The sequence below is a fragment of the Bombina bombina genome, chromosome 12 (genome assembly GCF_027579735.1).
Source record: "Bombina bombina isolate aBomBom1 chromosome 12, aBomBom1.pri, whole genome shotgun sequence".
Taxonomy (NCBI): Eukaryota; Metazoa; Chordata; class Amphibia; order Anura; family Bombinatoridae; genus Bombina; species Bombina bombina.
The window spans coordinates 127,910,433-127,923,529 of NC_069510.1; the positions used below are offsets into that span (position 1 = coordinate 127,910,433).

At 43.1% G+C, this 13,097-nt stretch overlaps 1 protein-coding gene across 1 annotated transcript in view; it reads left to right on the forward strand.

The window, feature by feature from the left end:
• HMCN2 (hemicentin 2) overlaps positions 1-13,097 on the forward strand; it is a 542,629-nt gene that overhangs the window by 267,227 nt on the left and 262,305 nt on the right. The window contains exons 18-20 of the mRNA XM_053695481.1: positions 237-428; positions 9,098-9,193; positions 9,278-9,405. Coding sequence (XP_053551456.1) covers positions 237-428; positions 9,098-9,193; positions 9,278-9,405 — 416 coding nt within the window. The remainder of the gene's footprint in view (positions 1-236; positions 429-9,097; positions 9,194-9,277; positions 9,406-13,097) is intronic.

Sequence of the window (13,097 nt, forward strand, 5' to 3'; positions counted from 1 at the left end):
TAGTATATAATAAAGTCTAGAGCATACATTACAGTCACATGCATATATAGTATATAATAAAGTCTAGAGCATACATTGCAGTCACATGCATATATAGTATATAATAAAGTCTAGAGCATACATTGCAGTCACATGCATATATCGGTACAATTTGGTGTCTGTGTACTATATGTCTGTTTTTCTCGGTAGATAAATCCTATGCTCTATGACAGTTGTGATATTTTCTTTTGTTCCAGCTGCTCCTGAGTTTGTAGACTTCCCTCTGGATGTGGAAGTGGAGGTAGGCGAGGATGTGATACTGACCTGCAGTGCTGATGGGACCCCCACACCGCATGTTAGCTGGTCTAAGCAGGATGAGGGTCCAGTGGTGGCCTCAGAAACAACAGAAGTTATAGAGAGCCCTGGATCAAGCACTGTCCGCATCAAACGTAAGAGCAGCACATATTGAAAAATGTCATTACCTTTTTACAAAACTGTTATTATTTTCTTATTTTGTTCATCTAGGAAAAAATGTATATATTGCAGGGATTGAAAAATGTCACTATACTTTACTAGTTGGGGAGAAAAGTTACTTTTTATACTAATCCGCTGCCGGAATTTAACATTGCACACAACTGCTATTTTATGCTCGCGTGCAATCCCGCCCCCTGCCTGCGCACAGCCAATCACGCGTTTGAATGTTAAAAGAGTATAATAAGCACTTTTACTGTATTATTAATATCAATAAATCATGTGGCAGCCAATTACCAACCATGTTCTGCACAGTAGCTGCAGCTCTGTAGCACTTCCTTATCCATGGAATTGGTAAGTAGTGGTGAGCAGTGTTCCCTCTAAGGCCAGTTTTGTGTACAGCCCAGCAGTGAAACAGTTAATTAGGTAACCACACCCTGCAATTAGCAAACACTGCCCAATACAGACTACAAGGTATGGTTCTCTTGTTAACTGTTTCACTGCTGGGCCGCACACAAAACTGGCCTTACAGGGAACATTGGTGGTGATGGAAGATCTACCACTTATTACATATCCTTTTAATGAGGATTTATCTGCCAATCCCCTGGTCTACAGTGTGCTATCCTTGATAGGGTTTAGCTGTGCTGCCTGCAGGTCAGGGCTCTGTTGCCCACCAGGGCTGTCCATCTGAGAGACCTACAGTTATCCCCTAAGTTTAGGGAATGTTTTCAGTCTGGTATGGCTGAGCTTATGACTGCATGCTTCCCCACAGTTGCATACCTGCACTGGAAGCAAGATCTTCTAAGCATGGCTATACAAATAGCCTCTGCTGAGTGACCTGTCCACTTCCCCTTTAACTATGAAGTTCAGACTGTTCCACTGGATCCTCCCACCGTGGATGTCATGGGGCAAGATGTGTCCTTTAATCTCAAGTTTATTCTCTGTTATGGGAAGTGTTAAGTGTTTGGAAGCGGATGATTCTGCCACTTCTGCTAGTGCTGTTACTAGGAGAATAGATACAATTGTTCAATCTGTTTATAAGCAACCTTTGACATTCCTTATTCCTGAGTCAGCCTCTGAACCGGTATCTAATGAATTAAATGAACTAGGAGTACCCTTTGTTTTGCCTGCCAAATTTAAGGCTATGTTTACCTTGTTGACCTATACTGGGAGATGATCCCTAAAGTGTATGGAGCCATTTCCACATTAGCTAGACGGACTACTAGTCCTTTAGAGGACAGTACCTTTTTCAAGGATCCAATGGACAGGAATCTTGAGGTAGAAAGAAAGACTCCCACTGAGTGTATTTATGCTCATTCTACTATAGCAGTATCTGCTTTGTAATGATGCCTCTCTGGGTCAGATCTGCATTGCGGCTACTTGGTCTTCATAGCAAACATTTTAATGTTTATGCCCCAGCTGAGGTGGCCTTTAGCAGGAAAGTACTAGAAGCTGTTGTGTCTGACCAGTAGTGTTCATGCCTAACAGTATTGTCCTACCATTTTATTATGGTGGTTTCGTAGATTTCTTTTTGTGTGTATTGGATTTTACAAATGATGTTCTTTTATACTCTAACTATTTAGAAGACTAAATTTATGCTTATGTAATACATTTATATCTTTCATGATGACGAGAATCCCGACCTTGTTATTATACAACTTGTGTCAGGACTTATTTTTTGCACTTTTTGTCCCACTTTGGTTCTTTTCTATGTTCCTGGCTTTCTTCTCTACTTGTCCATATGTTTACTGGATTTCCGGGAGTATGGGGTATTTTTGCTTTTTCTTCGTAAACAGGAAATAATATCCCATATGTGATGTTCCTGTGGACTCTCACCCTCAAGAATTAAATTAATTTATCAGGCAAGCACATATTTATTTTTTATTTTTTTTAAATGCTTTATGCATGAAAATGAACATAAACTGCGTAAACAAGGGACACTTATGCAAATATTACACGTGCTAACAAATTAGACTGTTATTTTTGCATTAAAACGTCCCTTTAAAAACAGAGCAGTGCAAGTTGTGAACAATGTGTTAGATTTATGAGTTTATGATATAAAGTGAATAACGTAGTTATCACTTTGTAGACTGTCCTTGTTTTTATAATTCTGTTCTGTATCCAGTAAGATGACTCATATAAAAGGTTAATGTCTCAATTCAATTCCAAGACACTCAGTGATTAAATTTTTATAATATTTTGTTAAGTTCCATTGTTCATGGATGCGACATGTATAATCTTGTTTCTTGAGTGTTATCACTTCCCATTGTGTGTAGGAGAGTAATGAAGGTTATCACAACACACGGCTAGGAAACACAATAGGATCGGAAGATCCTGTATGAAATCACAGTTCCAGAGATATTGACCCTCTGCTCTACTGTATCCATAGATCCGGGGGTCCAGGAGATAAAGACAAAACTGGAATGCAAATGTTTAGGTTAGATCAGAATATTACAGTAGAATAGGAAGGAAAAATGCAGCAATCTATTTACCCCAGCTAGGACGCATTTAAAGGGACAATAAAGTTAAAATCAAACCCCCCAAAAGTTCAATTATGAGTAATAAAAATAAAAAGTAATATAATTTTATTTCTTATTTGTTAACATTTTTAATGGAATAAGGTTATTGGCTTGCATTAAATTACAATTGATAGACATGGGAAAAAGCTGCTCGAAGAGGGAAAATTCACATGTATTATGACAGTGATAATAATGAGTGACTAGCCTTGTCTGCAGATTCAAGCGCAGATTGGCTCCTCCTATTAAGGCAAGTAATGGGTGAAGTTTGACTTTTGAAAAACAATTATACTAAACAATGTGTATATTTGTTTTAAATATGTTTTGGTTTGGCCAATATGTTATTTTTTTAGCAAGACAACAAAAATGCTCAGTGTAATTATAAGGTGTTTACTTCCTTCAAGGATCCAATGGACAAGAAGCTTGAGGAAGCCTGAGGGTATTTATGCTGATTCTACTAGAGCAGTATATTCTTTGTAATGATTCCTCTCTGATTCAGATCTGTAAGGTGGCTACTTGGTCTTCCTAGCATACAGTTGCCATGGTAAACACTGTAAAACAATAACATTAAAGTGAATGTAAAGTTAAACAGATTACATAAAGTGAAACGATAGCAGATAAAAAATGAATGAGAGTTTCATTCATGAAATCGTTAGGATATACTTATTTTCAGAGCTATTTCACTATAAACACTACACGGATAATAGCTGAAGCTCCGGTCGCCATTTTCAGCATTTGATTGACAGATGACTCATCTGCAGTCAACTAATTGTTGTTTCTCCCCCTGGGGCGTTCAGCCCCTTTGCACAAACGTCACTGCCCGGGTGGAAACAACGATTAGTTGATTGCAGTTGAGTCATCTGTCAATCAAATGCTGAAAAGGACAACCGGAGCTTTAGCTATTATCCGTGTAGCGTTTATAGTTAAATAACTCTGAAGATAAGTTTATCCTAACAATTTAATGAATGAAACTCTCATTAATTTTTTAACTGCTATCGTTTCACTTTATGTAATCTGTTTAACTTGACATTCACTTTAAACCAGGGGGTAAATTTACTAATGTGCGAGCGGACATGATACAATGTAGCGTATCATGTCCGCTGCACATCGATAAATGCCGACAGCATACAGTCGGCATTTATCATTCCACCAGCAGTTCTTGTGAACTGCTGGTGTAATACAGCCCCCTGCAGGGGGTGTCAATCAACCCGATCGTATCTGATTGACCCCAATGTCTCTGTTTGTTTTAAATAGGTTTTGACTTGGTCAATATGTTACTCTTTAGCAAGGCAACAAAAAGTCTTGTAATTACAATGTGATTAGTGTCCCTTTTAAAGCTGATGTTTTGTTAGTACAAATGGTATTGTTTTGCTATGCCACAGCAGGTCTATGACATACAGTACCCCTCAAAAAGCCTCTAGAGTTAATGTATATTTTGTTCTTTGCTTGTGGCCAATTAGAGGCAGAAATACATAAGCGCCTGCAGTGATCAAACAATCACTGGGTAGAAAGTTGTAGAGTTCTGAATCCTGAATGATCATGCACTCCAGCTTCAGCATATCTGTTCCAGAGGGAAAAAAAAAACATTTTTCAGAGGCCTGTTACAGGAAAAGCAGGCAAGATAATTAATGTTTAAGTAAACTTTTTGAATGCAAACATATTTTGCACTTAACTCCCTAAATCATGCTTTTCACAATGCTTTGCTAAGCAGCTTTTAAGGATAGAAGAGATTGAAGTGTATAACAAGAAAAATAACACGTGGACACCTGTTTTGACCTTCTTAGGCTTCAGCAGCATTGTGAAGCTGGTATAGGGCATCTAAATCAGCCTCAATATAAGTTAAGTTGAGTAAAAAAACATGAGGAGATAATCTCCACTCTATAGTGTAGTGACGCACAATACTATTATAGACATATCCCTGTAGTTTACTAGACAGAGGTAAAAAGTTACTAGTCAGGAACAAAGATCACACTTTACAGTGGTTGCAGTGTGCGCAACATAATAAAATTCTCAAACAAAATAATATCAGTAGCAACAGCAGGAAAGAATGGCTTGTTGTTCACTACCTGTTCATCATGTTCTATAATGATGGCTCACATGGTGTGCAAGGCCCCTACTGTAGCTTGTGGATTAGTACATGCATCCTCTTCGCTCTGCTCATGACCTCCTTGTAGCTTGAGGATTATTACATGCATCCTCTTCTCTCTGCTCATGACCTCCTTGTAGCTTGAGGATTAGTACATGCATCCTCTTCGCTCTGCTCATGACCTTCTTGTAGCTTGTGGATTATTACATGCATCCTCTTCGCTCTGCTCATGACCTCCTTGTAGCTTGGGGATTAGTACATGCGTCCTCTTCGCTCTGCTCATGACCTCCTTGTAGCTTGGGGATTAGTACATGCGTCCTCTTCGCTCTGCTCATGATCTCCTTGTAGCTTGAGGATTAGTACATGCATCCTCTTCACTCTGCTCATGACCACCTTGTAGCTTGGGGATTAGTACATGCATCCTCTTTGCTCTGCTCATGACCTCCTTGTAGCTTGAGGATTAGTACATGCGTCCTCTTCGCTCTGCTCATGACCTCCTTGTAGCTTGAGGATTAGTACATGCATCCTCTTCGCTCTGCTCATGACCTCCTTGTAGCTTGGGGATTAGTACATGCGTCCTCTTCGCTCTGCTCATGATCTCCTTGTAGCTTGAGGATTAGTACATGCATCCTCTTCACTCTGCTCATGACCACCTTGTAGCTTGGGGATTAGTACATGCATCCTCTTTGCTCTGCTCATGACCTCCTTGTAGCTTGAGGATTAGTACATGCATCCTCTTCACTCTGCTCATGACCTCCTTGTAGCTTGAGGATTAGTACACGCATCCTCTTCGAGTTCGCTCTGCTCATGACCTCCTTGTAGCTTGGGGATTATTACATGCATCCTCTTTGCTCTGCTCATGACCTCCTTGTAGCTTGAGGATTAGTACATGCATCCTCTTCACTCTGCTCATGACCTCCTTGTAGCTTGAGGATTAGTACACGCATCCTCTTCGAGTTCGCTCTGCTCATGACCTCCTTGTAGCTTGGGGATTAGTACATGCGTCCTCTTCGCTCTGCTCATGACCTCCTTGTAGCTTGTGGATTATTACATGCATCCTCTTCGCTCTGCTCATGACCTTCTTGGAGCTTGAGGATTACTACATGCATCCTCTTCGCTCTGCTCATGACCTCCTTGTAGCTTGAGGATTAGTACATGCATCCTCTTCGCTCTGCTCATGACCTCCTTGTAGCTTGGGGATTAGTACATGCGTCCTCTTTGCTCTGCTCATGACCTCCTTGTAGCTTGAGGATTAGTACATGCATCCTCTTCGCTCTGCTCATGACCTCCTTGTAGCTTGGGGATTAGTACATGCGTCCTCTTCGCTCTGCTCATGACCTCCTTGTAGCTTGTGGATTACTACATGCATCCTCTTCGCTCTGCTCATGACCTTCTTGGAGCTTGAGGATTACTACATGCATCCTCTTCGCTCTGCTCATGACCTCCTTGTAGCTTGAGGATTAGTACATGCATCCTCTTCGCTCTGCTCATGACCTCCTTGTAGCTTGGGGATTAGTACATGCGTCCTCTTCGCTCTGCTCATGACCTCCTTGTAGCTTGTGGATTACTACATGCATCCTCTTCGCTCTGCTCATGACCTTCTTGGAGCTTGAGGATTACTACATGCATCCTCTTCGCTCTGCTCATGACCTCCTTGTAGCTTGTGGATTACTACATGCATCCTCTCCGCCCTGCTCATGACCTCCTTGTAGCTTGGGGATTAGTACATGCATCCTCTTCGCTCTGCTCATGACCTTCTTGTAGCTTGTGGATTATTACATGCATCCTCTTCGCTCTGCTCATGACCTCCTTGTAGCTTGGGGATTAGTACATGCATCCTCTTCGCTCTGCTCATGATCTCCTTGTAGCTTGAGGATTAGTACATGCATCCTCTTCGCTCTGCTCATGACCTCCTTGTAGCTTGTGGATTACTACATGCATCCTCTTCGCTCTGCTCATGACCACCTTGTAGCTTGGGGATTAGTACATGCATCCTCTTTGCTCTGCTCATGACCTCCTTGTAGCTTGAGGATTAGTACATGCATCCTCTTCACTCTGCTCATGACCTCCTTGTAGCTTGAGGATTAGTACACGCATCCTCTTCGAGTTCGCTCTGCTCATGACCTCCTTGTAGCTTGGGGATTATTACATGCATCCTCTTTGCTCTGCTCATGACCTCCTTGTAGCTTGAGGATTAGTACATGCATCCTCTTCACTCTGCTCATGACCTCCTTGTAGCTTGAGGATTAGTACACGCATCCTCTTCGAGTTCGCTCTGCTCATGACCTCCTTGTAGCTTGGGGATTAGTACATGCGTCCTCTTCGCTCTGCTCATGACCTCCTTGTAGCTTGTGGATTATTACATGCATCCTCTTCGCTCTGCTCATGACCTTCTTGGAGCTTGAGGATTACTACATGCATCCTCTTCGCTCTGCTCATGACCTCCTTGTAGCTTGAGGATTAGTACATGCATCCTCTTCGCTCTGCTCATGACCTCCTTGTAGCTTGGGGATTAGTACATGCGTCCTCTTTGCTCTGCTCATGACCTCCTTGTAGCTTGAGGATTAGTACATGCATCCTCTTCGCTCTGCTCATGACCTCCTTGTAGCTTGGGGATTAGTACATGCGTCCTCTTCGCTCTGCTCATGACCTCCTTGTAGCTTGTGGATTACTACATGCATCCTCTTCGCTCTGCTCATGACCTTCTTGGAGCTTGAGGATTACTACATGCATCCTCTACGCTCTGCTCATGACCTCCTTGTAGCTTGAGGATTAGTACATGCATCCTCTTCGCTCTGCTCATGACCTCCTTGTAGCTTGGGGATTAGTACATGCGTCCTCTTCGCTCTGCTCATGACCTCCTTGTAGCTTGTGGATTACTACATGCATCCTCTTCGCTCTGCTCATGACCTTCTTGGAGCTTGAGGATTACTACATGCATCCTCTTCGCTCTGCTCATGACCTCCTTGTAGCTTGAGGATTAGTACATGCAACCTCTTCGCTCTGCTCATGACCTCCTTGTAGCTTGGGGATTAGTACATGCATCCTCTTTGCTCTGCTCATGACCACCTTGTAGCTTGAGGATTAGTACATGCATCCTCTTCGCTCTGCTCATGATCTCCTTGTAGCTTGAGGATTAGTACATGCATCCTCTTCTCTCTGCTCATGACCTCCTTGTAGCTTGAGGATTAGTACACGCATCCTCTTTGCTCTGCTCATGACCACCTTGTAGCTTGAGGATTAGTACATGCATCCTCTTCACTCTGCTCATGACCTCCTTGTAGCTTGAGGATTAGTACATGCATCCTCTTCACTCTGCTCATGACCTCCTTGTAGCTTGGGGATTAGTACATGCATCCTCTTCGCTCTGCTCATGACCTCCTTGTAGCTTGGGGATTAGTACATGTGTCCTTTTTGCACTGCTCATGACCTCATTCTTGCCTCCTCTCTTGTTACCTCCTCAAATTCCCATCCGCAGGACTTCTCCATGACTCCTATTTTGTGGAACTCTCTACCTCGCTCCACAAGACTCTCCCCTAGTTTTGAAAGTTTCAAGCTCTCCTTAAAGGCTCTGTTCAGGGATGCATATACTATACCTTAACCTTTCTTATCTCCGTTCCTCTCCTCCTTTTGTCATCCCCTTGAACCCCAGTAGCATACGAGCCCAGCTGTTTTGTAGGTCACCTTCATGAAAGCTGATTTACAACAGTGCAACTCTTTCCAGGGCCCTATACCCACCTGTTCCCTATAAATACTACTTTGCATATCATACCTATGTTTATTGCCCTGCTGAATCTGTTGGCGCTCTACAAATAAATGATAATAATAATAATGGGTCAAAATGCTGGCAAAGAGAAGTAAAAGGTGCCATTTTAGTATAATACTGCAAACACCCCATATATACTGTGCCACTTATGCAGGGTACAATTAATCCTGTTAACCCAGTAAATGTGACACATAAAACAATATTGTGAGGCGTGAAATCATAGCTTCCATTTACTAATTTCAGATCTTTATATATTAAGTGTAACTACCTTTTTTGCAGCTGCAAGACCCGAGAATGGAGGAGTCTATGTGTGCGAAGCAAGGAATCCATTCGGTTGGGTCCAGGCTGAAATTCTGCTGAGTGTCACTGGACTTGGTATGTTTATTTCCTTCACTGAATTAATTCACTTACATCAAAATCTGTGTTTATCGTCATGATCACCATGGTTGTATCCAACAGTTGTTCCTGAAATCGCTATGGTACATGCAGAGGTTACTGTTCTAGAGGGTAATTCGGTGTCTCTGCCCTGCAAAGTCATAGCCGGAAACCCCCTTCCAGTTCAACGTTGGATAAAGGACTCTGGCTCAGTGAGTTAATTTATACATCATTTTATAAGGTGCCATAAATATGTAAAAAAAACAATGGCCTTTTATATTAATTTTAAAGAAAAAGCTTTTAAAATGTTTTACATGAATGAAGTGTCAAAAATGTCCATTTTATTTTGTGGTATTGCTCTTTCATCTCTGTTTTAGAAAGCTGTTTAGTATACAACTTATTTATAGCTCAGCTCACTGTAACACAGTTCATATTCCTACAGTGAATCCAGTAATCCATAAAGAATTAATCAATCCTAAAATTGCTGTTTTCTTCTTAAGTGGAAAGAGTCCACAGCCGCATTAATTATTTTTGAAAAAATAAGAACCTGGCCACCAGGAGGAGGCAAAGACACCCCAGCCAAAGGCTTAAATACTCCTCCCACATCCCCAGTCATTCTTTGCCTTTCGTCCCAGGAGGTTGGCAGAGACGTGTCAGAATTTTTTAAATTTTGTTTTTTTTCTCTTATGGAGGGTAGTACTCTTCGGCATGGGACAGGAGTTTTAAGTAGTCCTGTCATTCTCTCAGTGAGGGCTTGGATGAAAGTTAGAGTACGGAGATGCAGGGAGAGTCTTTCTGCGAAACCATCCCGACTTATATTAACAGCTCCTCAAGCAATCAGCGTTGTCGAACTTCGCTCCGCTGCCTGCTTTCTTCTCTCAAGTCCATGGCGGAGGTGATGCCACTATTCGTCACACTTGAAAGGCCGTGTTCCTGTTCCACGGCGTAGATTCCGGTAAGATTGTTTCATTTTACTTTATTGTCAATGTACTGTAATGTGAATGTTTTCCTGAGAGGTTACACAACTTTGCGGGTCTAACTATATGACATAAGGGTCTCAGTGAGTCTCTTGTAGTATCTTGGAATCGAGGGTTAATATCTCCTGAGGAGGGTTATTGAACAGGGGGGCTTATAATCATGTTTGTTATGTGATTCAACCTGCTTATGTGTGATGTTTATGGGCTTGTGGTTGGAACTTTGAGGCCTTTGGAAGTGATGCAGCCTTTTGGTTGGGCGCTTTTTTGGACTATTCGGTTCACCTCTTGTGTTCGGGCATGGTTCCGTTCCCCGCATTCCTGATCATGTGGCGAAGGAGGTATTCTAGTCTGCAGGGGTCTGGTCATAGGAGGTGGAGAGTGCCCCAGCCATTGTGGGTGTCAGGTGCCGTTTTTTTTTTTTTCATACTTTAGTCCATATTGATATTTCCTCTATCCAGTTATGGAGGATTCTGATGCTGAGACTTTGCTCATTTCAAATTCAATTATGGAGGATTCTGATACCGAGATTTTGATTTCAGATTCAGATTCTGTGTCCGGTAACGAATCCGGATTGGCCTCGTTGACACATGTCAACCAGTTTTGTTCCGTATGCCATTTTAGAGCGCCTGGTTCCTCGGGCTCGGCGAATCAAGGGACTGCTGAGCCATCCGCCTCTGGGGGTGCTGTCCTCTGAGAGGCGAGTTCCCTACCAATTCATACTTCTACACATGTGGGTAACCCAGTTTCTGATACCTCCATGCAGGTAGGAGGTTGCAGCACGTTTTCGCTTCCACATAATGTTGGCGATTGTTCGTCTGCAGAGTCCAGACGTTTATTTGAGAATGTGCTTGTGCCCTATTGTCCCGGGCCTTCCGCCTTGGGGAGGGCCTCTACAGTTTCCCGCGGGTGTAACTGTCCCTGAGTGTTGTGCCTTTTGTTACAAGATTGCACGCCTTCGCGCATTGCTCAGACATGTTTTTCAGTTATTGAATGATCCTATCGTTACCAGATACAGGGATTTTCAGTCTGATAATTCGAATAGTGAACCTCATTAGATATATGGGGATGAAGTAATCTCCTGATTGACATTTGTTTGAGATCTTTCCCAGTTTTTGAAAGATAGGGCTCCGTTTGGCTGGTCCTGCGGGTAGGCCTGTGTCTTTTGGGCGTTAACCTCCGGGTTGCCTTATATTTTATTTATATCCGATGGGATGTCTTTTATTTGTTTTTGTTTCCTTCGGAAACCTTCTGGAATTGATACTCTTTATTACTTCTTCGGAAGTTGTTTGGACATGTTAGTCCTATGTTAAAAATGTCTGTTTTCTATTATTTCCCCTATGAGGGAGAATTTATGCAGCTTACCGGTTAGGACCTTAGGTGCACGCTGGTCCTGTCAGGTTCGTTCGGTCTTGCAGCTGTTCAGACACGTGGCGCTGTTCTGCTCGGCTGGTCCGGTAGAAGCGCTGAGTGTTCAGGTTATCATTGTTTTTCATGTTCAACTAAGCATTTGAGAGGACCTGTGGGTCCGTGAGGCAGGAAGGATTGTTTCAGTCCTTAAAGCCTTCAGTCATAGATGGCCGGGCAGAAGAGTTTTTCCGCTGCATCACTCTATCTGACATCTGATTACATCAGAACTTAGAATTTTCCTCCCCCATGTGGTGGAGGGTTGGAGGGCTTAATGCCCCTTACCGCAGTTGAGTGGTTTGGCCTTCATTTTTAGGCCTCGGGATTTGTCCTTTTGGGCTTGGTCCAACAGCTTGTACAGGATAGCTGTCTAGCATGCGTAAGGTTTGCAGTTTGAAACCAGTTGCAGCTCTTGACACCTTGCAGGTGTACGCGTAAGCTGTTTATAGTGTATCTAGATACAGCTCTTACTCTTTGACGTGTACTGTCTGTCTGAGTTATAAGAGACCTTTGGGTCTTCTTCCATTGTCTCCGCGTGAGTTGGATCTCCTTTTAGGGTCTGTGTTTCCGGGTGATAGTTGTTCCTTGCTGGGACTTTGTTTAGCTCAGGTTTTTCTGGAGCTGGGTAGGCTTAGTGCCTTTCTCTTCCTTGTGTCCTCTGCTTGTGCGGAGTTGATAGGGAGACTATGTCCTTGGTCCATCTACCTAACCTGGTCATGGTTGGCCAGGTTTTCAGAGTATTTTTTACTCTTTGCCACAGAGCAGCCCATGACATCTGGTGGTTAGCTGTGTGGCTTGCGCCTCAAGGGTTGTTGGTTCATACCCAGCTGCTGGCACTGGATGTCCAATTTCTGGTGCACCTTAGGGTTTCATTCCCCTTGTCAGCTTGCCAGTGTTCCCGTGGATTCCCTGCTCTGCAGGTGAATGGGTTGGCTGTGCCTCTGCTTGGCAAGCTACTTGTAGCGGGGTCCTTTTCTAGGACATCTGTATTGGGAATTTCTCTTCCCATAAGCTGGTGATTTTGGGCCTTGAGGACAGTTGTTGCCCTTCCAGCATCATCCTTTTTCTTTAGGGGATATTCTCCTCCCTATGGAGATAGAGTCCTTGCTTGGGGCTTCTCCTGGATGGGAGGCAAAAAGGTGGGATTGGTTCCCCCTGGGGTCTTGCTGGCTCCAAGTCAGACTTGTTGGGCCTTTATTTTGAAAGATCCCTAGGTCTATGGCCTTGTTGTCTGTTTTCATAGTCGGATTGTACTTGTACTCTGTGGGGATTGCTGTGCTATCCTTACGCTCATTCCTGTACCTGTTTCGGGATTCTTTTGTTCCCCTGTCTTGGATCCCTGAGGCTGGGTTGGTCCAGCTGGGTGTGGGACTGCAGGTCAGGATGGCCAAGCGGTCTAAGGCGCTGCGTTCATTTTGCAGTCTCCTTTGGATGTGTGTGCCTTGTTGAGTCTATCCTGTTAGCTCAGTCTGCTAAAGTATAGATTTTACTTTCAACTTGCTCCATTGATTTCAGAAAAGGGT